We start from the raw sequence: 15,000 nt of genomic DNA, 5'->3' as shown, positions 1-15,000 counted from the left end.
GTACTTTTCAAAAAGACAGGAACATTTTATAATAAATCAGTGACCATTTATTCAGCCCCATCTGTGTGTCACACACTGCACAGAGCTTCATATTATATTATCTCATTTATTGCATACAGACTCTATAAGTTCAGTGTCATTATCTACATTTCACAATTGAGGAAGATGAGTTAACCAAGATTAAGTAACTGTCCTAAAGGTCACATAAGTGAAAGGGCCAAGATTTAAACCTACGGTAATATGAACCAAAGTTCTTGCTCTTTCTCTAGGTATCACTTTCTCTAGTCCTATCTTGTTTTACTACCACTTCACATAAAATGTACATGATGGATCATGTACTGTTCTCCTATATTGAGGTTAATTAAAGAGCTGATGAAATTCATATAAAGAAGATCTTAAATGATTTCCTTCAGAGAAACCTAAAGTTTTAAATATTTGAAATGAAGTATTTGTTATTAGCAGAAAATAATGAACCAGAGCACCTACAGGATACATTAGCTCAAAAAAGCAAAAAAGAAACTCAGGGTAATGAGGTGTTTGGGAGGAGAAATGCTCTTATTTAGGGTATTGACCAGTTAGGAACTGAGTAATAAGTTGTATGTGGAAGTTAAAAGGGACTGGCTGGCAGACAGGCAGGCGTCTGTACCATTGTGTTTTGTAAACTTTCTCCTATGGCTGTGGTGTGTTTTTTCCAAGCCCACTTAATTTTTTATGAGGTTTGTAAAGGTCTTCAATAAACAATTGAGATTATAGAGGTTTTCCTGGAAGCTTTGGTTAATATTTTAATACTCTTCACTTTGTCACATTATTAAATAGCTTATTGGAAAGTTTGAAAGAGAGGGTTTCTTTTTTATTTTTCCTTTTTTCCTTTTCTTTTATTTCTTTTTCTTTATTGTTCTAGTTAAATATCAAAATTGGATTTATTTTTTAGTCGATTCCCTTTCTTCCTTTTTATCTTAACTTTATATCTCTATAGATCACCCTTGGATTGGGGATCTGGCATCTGGGAGGCCTCCACTTAAAATGCACTTTAAGTGAAATTACAGTTTAGAGGGTGTGTCTTGAAACTAAGCCAGTGACTGTAAATGTATGTAGTAAGAGAGGACTGGAAAAAGGGCACTGTGAATTGGATAGGGTCAGAAAGCAGGAACTAATAGAGCTTTGGAGATTACCTCATTGTGACCTTTTGCTCATTAATATTTGAATCTGATTCTTTGGCATGTTGGTTGTAGTCTGGTGAAATGTCAAGCATGGCAAAGACTGAATACCTTCAAAGACATGTCTGTGTTAATGAGATGACTTGATGAAGTTGACCTTTAACCTGAACAGGAGTTGAAGAAAGAGAAACAGTTTTTATTTCTCATTATGAGGACTTCTCATTCTGTGAAGGTTTATATAGTAGTAGTGGTAGTTGTTATTTGTAGAATACTTTATATTATTTCCATTTTGAATTCTAAGCCTCTTTAAACAATTTACATGTTGTTGTTGGGGTGTAATGAGGGTCACCCAGCAAGCCCCACCACTTTTGTGAAGGCTTCCCTGACTGTTTTGGCCTCATAAATTTTTCTTCTAAAATTAAATAGGGCTTAGAGTTTATTCTGCTCAGTTTGGCACTTAATTGCATGTTCTCCTTGATTTGCTTCAGAATAAGAAGTACACTTTCTACTTTTTTGCTCAGACAGAATTATTTGGTTTAAAAGAAGAAAATCCATGACTCTATAAAAGATATAAATAGTAAAATATTATGCACTCATAAAATACTTACATTTTAAGCAAATATACCTAATGTTATTTTTAATGATTTTCCATATTCAGGATCATTGGAATAAAAATTATAATAATCACAAGTCATTTACTGAGTACTTAATATAAGCCAGGTACTGCGCAAAATGCTCCATAGGATTTATTTTTATTTAACACTTACAATTCTATTTTGCAGATGATGAAACTGAGACAAAAGTTAAAGTTAGTATTCCAGGGCATAATATTTACAGTGAATGTTGGTTTAAATTAAACAATATATCTATAATTTGTCTATTTACCTTTATATATTTTTTCTTTGGTTTTGCTTTGAAAAAAGTCTTTAGCAGTGGAACACATAAGCTAACGTGTTTGCTGGTGGTGTTATTGGGTATGAACTGATTAATGTCCATACCCTTGATCCTGTATTGTAAATTTGAGTTCAAAATACAAATACATGTATGCATTTTTTTTATAAAGCAAAAATGTTTGCCAAGAAAAGAATGGAAATCAAGATTAAGGCATATAAAATTATTGACCAGGGAGAAATTCTTTAAATAGCTATTATAGTTTTTTTTTCTTGTTTGATATAAATTAGTAAAGTAAAAAGAACTTTTGGGGTTCTAGTTATGACGTTATACCTAATATCAGCCTTATTCCCTGGCCATAAACAACTGTACCAACTTAACATAATGGTTGTTGCAAAAGTTCTGTGACATACTTCTTGGAAATATCCAGTTACCTGGGCCTAAACACAGATTAGTCTAGAGAACCATTTTCGATTCCCAGCTGATGAATCAAATGATTCTTAAAATATTGTCAGGCTTATTTCACTTAGCATAAAGTTTGCCAGCATCATCCATGTTGTGGTAAATGGCAATATCTTCTTTTTATGGGTGAATAATATTTCATATGTATGTACCAGTTTCTTTATCCATTTTGTCGGTTGTCAGACATTTAGGTTATTTCCTTATCTTGCCTATTGTGAAAAATGCCACAATAAACATAGGAGTGCAGATTTTTATACAAGGTGGTGATTTCATTTCTTTGTGGTATATTCCCAGAGGGAGAAGTTCTGGATCTGTAGGATTTTCTTTATATGAATTCTAGAACAGGCAAAATTAATCTATGGGTGTCTAAGTCAGAGAAGTTGTTATCTCAGGGTATAGGTAGGTATATAGATTTTTAAGGGGCATGAGGAACTTTCAGGTTTATGGAAATGCTCCATATCTTTAGCTGGATGGCAGTTTCATTGGTTTTTACATATATAAAAGTCATCAAGATGCATACGAGATTGTACTGTATGTAATTATACCTCAGTGAAAACGTACATAGCAAGAGTTTTTTAAAAAGGATTTCGCGTGTCTTTTGAAATATGGCTGAGAATAAGAAAGGGAAAGACGTGGTAAAGTCTTAGAACCAAGTATAAAGGACTGTTGTATCTATCCTCTGAATCCTCCATCCATATCCGGAATATATATGTCCAGCTACTTTTTGACTACGAATTTTCCTCTGAACTTTTTAATTTTTTCATGACAAATAGGTAGGTATTGTTTTTCTTTATTTCATTTTTGTTTTGTTTTTCTTATTTTTTTATTTACCAGAGGACCACTCTCTCACTGTAGGCTCTACTCAAGTCATCAAATATTAATAAAACCCCATATCTTTCCCACGGTATTTCCATCATCCTTGAGCCTCGTTTTCTTTAGCTGTTTGGAAACATTTGTTTGTCTCGAATGGGGATTTCTGCATCTTTCAATGAGTATACTTTTACATACAGATAATCTAACAGAATTTAAGATGGTTTTTAAACAGGACCTAATTCTTCCTAAGACATGGATTCAGTTGTAGGAGAATCTATTGGGGAAGGATGTATGATTTTAAAGTGGTTTAGGTATAAAGGTGGAGCAAGACCTTGCCATGAGATTTCTTCAGCACATGGGAACCAAACTTCCAGGCATGGGTTGCAGATAATACAAGTATATGGGAATTTCCAGAATTTGATCCTTAGAATGTAACTCATTGAGTAACTCCTGTCCTAAATTAACAGGAGACTCAGTGCTCTGGGAATGAAGTAGCCTTATTCATAGCTATTGGATATTGAGGAAAAGAGAACAAGATAGCTTTCTTGTTCCGTGAAGAAAGGAAACTTAAAGGGGCAATCCAAAAACTCAAGTTCCATGGGGCAAGGATCCATAATAAAGGAAGTATTTACACTAAAAGGCTGGAGGGTTAAGGAGACATAGCCTCAACCAGAAAGGTTATTTCAGGGGTATTGGTACACAGAAGGAGGGAGCATTTTGTTAGGGTAGCCTTTGTATTCTCTCTGAGTAGTTCTCACTTGCCTTGCTAGATCAGTTTCTGTGTCTGAACTTTTCTTCATTTCACAGTGACATAACTCATTGAGTAACTAAAGAAAGAGAAAATTTGACACACCAAAATGTAAGCAAGGATGTTTTAGGCAGGAAACAAAAAAAGAGTTGGTATGAAAGGATGGCTCTCTTCACACAATACTTCCTGGTTCTCACTCTGTATTTCTTACTTTGAAATTGGCTAAGATTATCCACAGGAAGAGAAAATTTGGCTTTGGCCACTTGAGGTAATTTAGATAAGATCTTGGATGATCTAGGACTCAGGATCTGTTCCCAATCAGTTGACAGAGAGTTGTGGTTGTAGTCCATTCTAAATGTCTGCTGTGGGTCGGATGTGGTAGCTCATGTCTATAATCATAGCACTTTGGGAGGCTGAAACAGGGGATTGTTTAAGGCTAGGAGTTTGAGACCACCCTGGGTAACAGAGAGAAACCCTGCTGCTACAAAAAATGTAAAAAATAAAATACAATAAATATCTGCTATGAGCTCAGCATTCTTTTGATGCTTTCTTAGATGAGGAAGGGGAAAAGAAAATCAGTACCCTGGCCTTTCAGATTTGTGTGATTTTTATCTTCCTATTCTCTCCATTCCCTTGTCTCAAGTCACAGAGCAGCCAAGAGATGTAGCAAGTATCAAAAGGCCCTTTACTGAGAGAGGCAGGATCAACTGATTGTTAAGAGTCTTTAGAATCTGACAGGGCTGGATTAAAATACTAGCTTCACCACTAGGTGAATACTTTCAAATTGCTTAACCTCTCTCTGTTCTTTTCTGTAAACTGAGGATTAAATACCTCATGGAGTCTTTGTGAGAATTATATGAGGAAATATTTTGAAAACATTTGTCACATAGTCAGTGCTCAATCAATGGAAGCAGCCTTGGTGGTGATGAGGTAGAGATGGTGGTGGTATTGATGATCATGATGCTTTCTCTATGCTCTTCACTTCACTCGCATTTAGTGCTGACACGACACTTAGTGCTCTGTAGTTGAAGTACATACTAATTGAAAGTGATGAATACTGAGTTTTCTAATTTCTTCAAAGGAGTTTGTACCATCTCTGTGCATTTGTCTTAATTGTGTTTAATTGTGTCTTTGGGTAAGAAATAGTGGATATCTCCATTTTCTTAGAAGAGAATCAGATACCCTCAAGACATAAAGTTAGGTATCAGTTGTGTACCAACTTAACTTTGCACAGTTCTGAACTATACTTCATTTAGGTATATCACAAAAGATCCATAGTTTCTTTCCTTGCAAATCATGTACTTCTGTTTTATTAAGTAAACCTTTTAATGATGTATAACATGTGCACAAAAAAAGGGAATAAATCATAAATGTAGAGCTGGATGCATTTTCACAAATGGAACACCCTGTGTAAGCATCGTCTAGAAAATATTAGGCAGAAGTCGCCATGACCCCTTTGAGTAATCACTCTTCCCCAAGGTATAGAAGGGGTTTTAAGCAGGGACATAACAAGTCTTCGGGATAGTTATTTTTGCCTGTTTTCAAACTTTATATAATTGGAACTATACATCCAATTTTACATCTGCCTTCTTTGGCCCAAAATAATGTTTGTGAAAATAATCCATGTTGTTACATGTTGTGAGAGTGTATTCTTTTTTTTAAATTGACAAGTAAAATATTTATATATTTATGGTGTATAATATGTGTGTGTACGTGTATATACATACACATACATATATAGATGGATATATAGAGAGTGGAATGGCTAAGTCAAGCTATTTAACATATGCATTAAGGCACATCCTTATCATTTTTGTGTGTGGTGAGAACACCTAAAACTACTCTCTTAGCAATTTTTAAATATGCAATATAAGGCTGAATAGTATTCCATTGTGTATATATACCATATTTTCTTTATGCATTCATTGATTGATAGAAATGTAGATTAATGCTATATCCTGGATATTGTAAATAATGCTGTAATGAACTATCTTTTTGACGTGTTGATTTTATATTCTTTGGGTGTGTGTATCCAGTGGGATTTCTGGATCAAATAGTAGTTCTGTTTTTAATTATTTTCGTAACCTTCATACTGTTTTCCATAATGGCTATATTAATTTACATTCCTACCAACAGTGTACCAAGGGTTCCCTTTTCTCCTCATTTTTGCCAATACTTGTTATCTTTAATTTTTTGGTAATAGTTATTCTAATAGGTGCAAGGTGATATTTCATTGTGGTTTTAATTTGCATTTCTCTGATGACTAGTGATGTTGCACATTTTTTTGTATTTCTCTTGGCGGTTTGTGTGTCTTCTTTTGAGAAATGTCTATTTTGGCCATTTTTAAATTGGGTTATTTGTTTTCTTGCTATTGACTTGTTTGAGGTCCTTATATATTTTGGATATGAATCCCTTATCAGATGTATGGTTTGCAAACATATTCTCCCATTCCATAGGTTGTCCCTTCACTCTGGTGATTGTTTCCTTTGCTGTGCAGAAGCTTTTTAGCTGGATATAATCCCGCTTATCTAATTTTGCATTTTTTGCCTGTGCTTTTGAGGTCATATCCAAAAAATTATAGCCCAGGCTACTGTCATGGAGATTTTCCCCTATATTTTTTCTAGTAGTTTTATAGTTTCAGGTCTTACATTTAAGTCCTTAATCCATTCTGAGTTGATGATATAGTGTGAGACAAGGGATTAATTTCATTGTTATACATGTGTATATCCAGTTCTCCCAGCACCATTTATGGAAGAGACTTTTCCCCATTGTGTGTTTTTGGCATCTTTGTCAAAAGTCCATTGACCATAAATGCATGGGTATATTTCTGGGCTCTCTATTCTGTTACATTGGTTTATGTATCTGTTTTTATGCCAGTACCATACTGTTTTGATTACTATAGCTTTGTAGTAGATTTTGAAATTAGGTAGTGTCATGCCTCCAGCTTTGGGATTTTATTGCTTAAGATTGCTTTGGCTATTTTCTTTTGTAGTTCCATATGAATTTTAGGATTGTTCATTCTATTTCGTTGAAAACTGTCATTGGAATTTTGATAGGGATTGCATTGAATTTGTAGATTGCTTTGGGTAGTATGGACATTTTAATAATATTAATACATTCAGTCCACGAACATGAGTTATCTTTCCATTTATTTGTGTCTTCTATAATTTCTTTCAGTAATGTTTTGTACTTTTCAGTGTACATGTATTTCAGACATTTCACCTCTTTTGATAAATTTATTCCTAAGGTTTTTTTTTTGTAGTTATATAAGTGGGATTGTTTTGTTGATTTCTTTCACAGATAGTTTGTTGTTAGAATATAGAAAAACAACTGATTTTTGTATGTTTATTTTGCATCTTGCAAGTTTACTGAATTTGTTTATTATTTCTAATAGTTTCTGATGGAGTCCTTTGGGTTTCGAAAACAATGTTGATTAGAAATGGCAAGAATGGGCACCCTCCTCTTGTTCCAGACTTTAAAGGAAAAGCTTTTAGCTTTTCCTTATTGAGTATGATGTTAGCTATGGGTTTGTCATATATGGTCTTTAATGTGTTAAGGTACATTCTTTCCATACTTAATTTGTTGAGAGTTTTTTATCATGAGAGCATGTTGAATTTTGTCAAATGCCTTTTTTGCATCTATTGAGATGATCATATAGGGTTTTTTTATTGTTACTATTTTTTACCTGCCACTTCCCACCCCCGATCATATAGTTTTTTTTTTTTTTTTTTTTTTGAGACAGAGTCTCACTCTCTTGCCTTGGCTAGAGTGCCATGGCATCAGCCTAGCTCATAGCAACCTCAAACTCCTGGGCGTAAGCAATCCTCCTGCCTCAGCCTCCCGAGTAGCTGGGACTACAGGCATGCGCCACCATGCCCAGCTTATTTTTTCTATATATTTTTAGCTGTCCAGATCATTTCTTTCTATGTTTTAGTAGAGACGGGGTCTCGCTTTTGCTCAGGCGGGTCTCGAACTCCTGACCTCGAGCAATCCTCCTTCCTGGGCCTCCCAGGGTGCTAGGATTACAGGTATGAGCCACCACGCCCGGCCCCAATCATATAGTTTTTGTCCTTCATTCTGTTAATATGGTATATCATAATTATTGATTTACATACAATGAACCATTCTTGCATCCCAGGGATAAATCCCATTTGATCATGGTGAATGATCTTTTTAATGTGCTGTTGAATTCACTTTGCCAGTATTTTGTTGCAGGTTTTTGCATCTATGTTTATTAGGTATATGGGCCCATAATTTCCTTTTTTTGTATTGTTCTTGTCTGGCTTTGGTGTCAGTGTAATGCTGGCTTTTCAAAAAAGATTAGTCTCTTCAATTTTTTGGAAGAGTTTGAGAAGAACTGGCATTAGTTCTTCCTTACATGTTTAGTAGATTCACCAGTGAAGCCATCGGGTTTTGGGCTTTTCTTTGATGGGAGGTTTTTGATTACTGATTTAATCTATTTACTCATTTTTCTTCATGATTCAGTGTTGGTAGTTTTTATGTCTAGGAATTTATCCATTTCTTCTAGATTATCCAGTTTATTGTGTGCAACTGCTTACAATAGTCTGTACTGATCCTTTGCATTTCCGTATCATTAATGGTAATGTCTCCTCTTTCATTTCTGATTTTATTTATTTTAGTCATCTCTCTTTTTTCTTAGTCTAGCTAAAAGTTTGTCAATTTTGTTCATCTTTTCAAAAAGCCAACTGTTAGTTTTATTGATCTTTTCTATTGTTTTTCTAGTCTTTGTATTATTTATATATGCTCTGATCTTTATTATTTTCTTCTTTCTACTCAGTTTGGGTTTAGGATATTCTTCTTTTTCTAGTTCCTTGATGTGTACTATTAGGTTGTTTATTTGGGATCTTTCCTCTTTTTTGGTGTAGGCATTTATTACTATAAACTTTCCTCTGAAAGCTACTATTTATATATCCCATAAGTTTTAGCATATTTCCATTTTTGTTTTTCTCAAGAGCAAACCATGTACTTTTTAAGGTGATGTACATGCATAAAGTGACAGTGCATTGTAACATCCAGTGCAAAGTGTTATGGCACAAGTTGAATATGTAGAACAATAAACAGGGAGAAAGTAGAAAGCAAATGGTGTAATTAAAATTAGGGTATATGAATCAGGAGTATATTTTAAGGGAAGTGAGTTGATTTGGTTATGAAAGAGTTACATGGTAAAAATCAAAGAAGAATTTTTATGAATTTTAACTCATGCCTCATTATGGTTCTCACTGTGGTAATAGCCTGGCTTTGAATTAACATCATGAATTTTCTCATCAGTTTACTCCTTTGCCCCTCCCAAAACTTACAGGAGATTTTGTGACTGGATTGAGAAATAGTGTGAACTGTATAAGTTCTTTGGTACTTGACTTTCAGTTCATGTGGTTGATATTTATTGACTATCTTGGAGTATGTAAATATTATAAATGCATTGACAGGTAGCATGGCATTGCCTGTAGAGCTAGTTGTAAGATCTTATGTCCCAAATCTCTCTGCATCACAGGTTCTTCATATGTTCAAAATATGGTGTTGATACTTGTTTTTCCTCTTGTCTGACATTCTGTCTTCATTCTTGTGCAGTCTCTATGCCCTGGTACTTACATAGCTTCATAAGATATAACCTATGTGTGATTATGGCTGATTTGAAACTGTTTCTAGAGGTAGTCAAAGGCAGTTTCATAGGACATTTGGTTAGGTTAGTTTTCTTATGTTCTGAATTCTTTCCTTTACCTATAGATTTTGCCTGTGAGCTCCTAGAGAGGGTCTCCCCCATATTAGATTACTTATTTAAGAAGGTAAAATCACCAATTTTTATTGCTTGGTAGTTGGTTGTTATTGCCTGAGTCTGTGTTTATCCTTTCCTAGAAAGCCTATGGATAGCATGGGAATGGAAACCAGAAATGAGGAAGAGAATGGAGAGTAGACTATGAATTAGCAAAGATCCAAAATTCTGTCCAGAATTAGGAAACTATTTAACACTGAAAACATACATTTCTGCAGTTATAGCTTTGTTTGGAAATAAAGAATTAGCTTGAGAGAAATTAAGGTGGAAAGTAATTGGAGGGCAATTAAATAACCCAGTATATCAAAGTAACATAACATATATATCTTTGACTCTATTGATGTATATTAATGTAGACTTGAAAATTAAGTCTATGTTTCATGTTAATATTAAAGTTAATAAGCTATCTAATATTTGATTTGTGACTTCTGGGAGTTCACATTGGACATAGTCTGACAATTACGTTGAACCCTATTGCTCCTTGGAGGTACCTGTCTTGGGTCTCCAGTGGGTTTAGTTGAAACCAAGCCATTTAATGTGGATTTCTTTTATAATGTCACTTTTCTCTTTAGGATTCTTTATGCCTCCATTGCCTCTTTCCTGCTCGGTCTCTAAACTACTCCTTAACTTAAGCATTCCCATTTGTTGTCTTAAATCATCCAGAGTATAAATTATCAGAAAATACAAACAGATGAAGAATATTTATAATACGTATATTAAAATAGGTCACTGTTGTTATTTTTATACTATAAAATAAAATTTTGTCAAAGAAATACAAATTTATAAAATTTATATACTTGGGAGTCTGGCTTCTACCTGTGTTTCTCTTCATATATAAGCATATGCATTATGAATCTCAGTATTGATACCCCACATCCTGGTAGGTTTGAGAAATAATCCTAAATAAATTATCCAAAGTATATTTAAAAAGATGAAAATTGAAAATTTTATTGTGGTATTATTTACTTATATTTTTTTTCCATTGAAAGCCTACTACTTTTGTGGAAGGTCCTGGCCCAGTGAAACATGAAAAAATACATAAAAGGGACACTGTATTCATAATCTTGCATTTTCATGATCTCTTAATAGACCTATATAACATATATAACTCTATGACTTACTCTGTTTATAATAGTCAAAAACAAAAAAGATAAAGAAACAACCTAAATCTCCAACTACAGAAGAATGGCTGAATAAGGAATACCATAAAACAATTCAAGGAATAAAGTACAACTACATGCATTACATTAAAAAATCTTCACCTTTATAATATTGAACTGAAAAAGGAAGTTGCAGAAGGCCACATTTTATATCATATTATAGAAAGTTTCAAAATATGAACAATAATACAATATATTATTTCTGGTTATATACTGTCATATTAGTGCTTTTAAAATGCAAATGGGATACCTAATACCAATAATGGTCATCTCTGGGGAAAGGCAAGAAAACTATTAAGGAGATCACATAGGGGCTTAAACTATATTTGTAATGTTTAGTGGATCCATAAGTGTTCATAATATGATTCTATGTCTTTTTTTTTATTTCAGCTTATTATGGGGGTATAAAAAGTTCAGGTTATGTATATTGCCCATGCCTCCCCCTTCCCCCAAGTCAGAGCTTCAAGCTTGTCCATTCTCCAGACAGTGTGCATCACACTCATTATGTAGGTATTCACCCATCCCCTCCCCCCACCCCCCACATCTGTCTGACACCCAATTGGTGTTATTCCCAAATGTGCACTTATGTGATGATCAGGGAAACCAATTTGCTGGCGAGTACATGTGACATTCTATTACGAAGACATCTGCACCCGAATGTTTATAGCAGCGCAATTCACAATCGCAAAGATGTGGAAACAACCCAAATGCCCATCAATACATGAGTGGATTAGTAAAATGTGGTATATGTATACCATGGAGTGTTACTCAGCTATAAGAAATAACGGTGATATAGAATCTCTTTTGTTCTCTGGAGAGAGTTGGAACCCATTGTACTAAGTGAAGTATCCCAAGAATGGAAAAATATATGTCTTTTTATATGGCTGAAATATTTCATAATTTCAGAGGAAGGATAATTCACTAATTTGAGTTCAGGCTTTTAAAAACATATATCATTCTTTTAGAATGGATGATAAATAACATGGGAATAAAATTGATATACTGTATACCTGGGAAAAGTAGATATATCTTCTATGATGTGTAACTTTGACTTGGGACTAAGGTATAATTCCCTACATGTAAAATACTTAGAATCCTTTACAGAAGACAGTACAATATTAATTTTAAAATCCATATTTTAAAAATTAGAGTATATATTCATAAATCTCAGTATTTTCTAGGAAAACAAACTCTATGTTTTTAATTTTTTTTCAGGTAACTTTTGTTTTAAATCCTTCTTTTCATTTTATATGTGTTAAATCATAAGCAGTAAATGCTGGTTAATAGATAAGTTAGGGAGTATTGATTACATTTGCTTTTTAAGAATTATCTTTGAAAGGGAATCTGAAATTTATTCTCTATAAAATATTCTTTCTCAGTGCACTTAAGATTTTAAGTATTGTGTATCTACTTTCAATTTAGGAGAAAAAAAGTGCTTATTGACTAAATAGCTGGTCTATGTGAATATCGGCTTAGTGTTATAGCTATCATGACTGATGGTGATGGAGCTAATATTTAATTCCAAGGTTATCTGAATGCAAGGGTATCATGGTGGGGAGATCCTTAGAGAAATTTCTTATTAAAAAAGAAGGTATCTTAATTTTTGTTGGAATTTCATTACATTCATTAACTTTATCATTTATACTCTTGTATTTCAGGGAAAGGTGGCTCAGACAGCATGTATGTCTGCTTGCAAGCATTTAGCCACATCCTTGATGCAACTTTTGCTGGAAGCTGAAGTAAGACAGCTCACCTTGGGAGCATTACAGCAGTTCAACTTGGATGTCAGAGAATGTGAACGTAAGACAGTAAACCATTCCTTTGCTTGTTTGTCTTACCTGCATTCTCACTTCTGTGGGAAAAAAAAGTTTTAGGTCTGTAGAATCCTTGTTCCTGCTATATAGAGTCAATGAACACCTAGATGACAGAGATAACTTACAGGACATCTAGAATTAGAGTCTATCAGGAAGCTAATTCAAGCGCCCAAAAGTCCTTAGACCCATATTTAGAATAGAGAAGATCCCTGGCCACAAGGAAGTTTGCAATCTAAAGAGGAATATAAGGCAGGCATGCATTTTATAGACACCAAAGCAAACCTGATTGGCCCAAAGACTTCAAAAAAATGTGATTCCCAACTACTTTCTTTTAATATTCTATTTTAAAACTAACTACATCTTATCTGCAAACTCTTCTTAGTCTTAAGAACAAATGGTGTGTGCATTAATCAGTTAGAAATGCTTTCTATTATGGGAAACAGAAAACTTTACACAACTTCAAGCAAATAAGTTTTACTTTTCTCAGAGTTAATCATTTGTATTGATTTAGTTGCTAAGTGATGTCGTTATGGACCCAGACTCTTTTGTTTCTTCTCTTTTCCCATAGGCCGGGCGTGGTGGCTCATGCCTGTAATCCTAGCACTCTGGGAGGCCGAGGCGGGTGGATTGCTCGAGGTCAGGAGTTCGAGGCCAGCCTGAGCAAGAGCGAGACCCCGTCTCTACTAAAAATAGAAAGAAATGATTTGGACAGCTAAAATATATATATAGAAAAACTTAGCCGGTCATGGTGATGCATGCCTGTAGTCCCAGCTACTCGGGAGGCTGAGGCAGTAGGATCACTTAAGCCCAGGAGTTTGAGGTTGCTGGGAGCCAGGCTGACACCACAGCACTCTAGCCGAGGCAACAGAGTGAGACTCTGTCTCAGAAAAAAAAGAAAATAAAAACCATTTTAGGAAATCCATAGCAAACTTCCCTGATTGTCTCATTGATCAAAACACAGCCACATGTCACTTCTAGCTATAAGGGAGGCTGACAGATTGAATGTCTGGTAAAGTAAAAGAAGAGCATCAATATTGGCATAGTTGAGTCATTGTGAATTGTCCACTTGGGGTTGAACACAAAATCAGGCTTTGGTTAGGAAGGAATGAAGAGTGTTGTGTGTTCACTGTGCTGTCAGTGAGAAATGAAAATGAACAGAAAATGATGGGACTTCTGGAATTTTTTTTCTGATAAAAAAAATTAAAATAGTGAAAAATTACATGAGATTGTCTGATGACACCCCTGCCCCACCTTTTTACTTTAACTACTTATTGGTTTCCCTTGCTTGACCTTTGATGGCTGGAAATTAACATTTTATTGGCCATGCTATTTTTAATTTAAAAAGATATTAATAGGGATTTCCGTTTCCAACCATCACAGAATAAAAGGTATCAAAATCACCCTTTTACCATAAACAGCTGTAAAATTGGATAAACTGTATGAAGCAAGTCTTTTCATGCACTGGACAGCAGACAGCACAAGGATGGGATCTTTCAGAGAAGGGAAACATAAAAGGTAGACTTCACACTCTCCCTGCCTTTCTGTCTGGGGATATTATCTAAACAGCAGTGCAGCAAAGTAGAGACCAAAAAAAGGCAGTGTTTTCACACAGGAAAACAACAACAACAACAACAGATTAGCGTATATGCCCCATATGTTGGGCAACATACCAGAGAGCAGAAAAGTAGCTATAGAAATTCAGAAAAGTAGCTATAGAAATTGGCATTAGAGAGCTCTTGAGGCCTTGTTCAGATATTTAGTTGCCATATGTAGGGTGAAACTCTGTGAGGATTGGCAGAGAATAGCTGCTGGAGGTCTGTGAGATGGATGAGGATGTCAAAGGTCACCGAGTACTAGTAGATATTGCAATTCTGACCAAGCAGAGTGAAGAGACCAGCTAAACATCTTGTGCATTCAGTAAAACTCTAGAAGGTTAGGTCTTAAGAATGCTACTCAAGCTCTCAAGTAAGAGCTACTCTTTTTTTTTTCTTAATTGTATTTATTTATAATATACAACATGTTCTTTTGAAATATGTATGCGTTGCAAAATAGATAAATTGATCTAATTAATGTATATATTACTTCACATAATTTTGTGGTGAAAAGTGCTTAAAATTTCCTTTCTTAGTAATTTTCAACTATTTAATATATTGTTATTAATTAT

At 34.4% G+C, this 15,000-nt stretch overlaps 1 protein-coding gene across 1 annotated transcript in view; it reads left to right on the top strand.

Annotated features, from left to right (window-relative positions):
- EXOC6B (exocyst complex component 6B) overlaps positions 1-15,000 on the top strand; it is a 544,417-nt gene that overhangs the window by 363,336 nt on the left and 166,081 nt on the right. Inside the window, exon 19 of the mRNA XM_045549850.1 lies at positions 12,681-12,822. Within this exon, the coding sequence (XP_045405806.1) occupies positions 12,681-12,822 (142 nt within the window). The remainder of the gene's footprint in view (positions 1-12,680; positions 12,823-15,000) is intronic.

This window comes from Lemur catta, chromosome 4 (assembly GCF_020740605.2).
Source record: "Lemur catta isolate mLemCat1 chromosome 4, mLemCat1.pri, whole genome shotgun sequence".
In the NCBI taxonomy this organism is placed as follows: domain Eukaryota; kingdom Metazoa; phylum Chordata; class Mammalia; order Primates; family Lemuridae; genus Lemur; species Lemur catta.
This window is presented reverse-complemented; position numbering and strand designations above follow the sequence as displayed.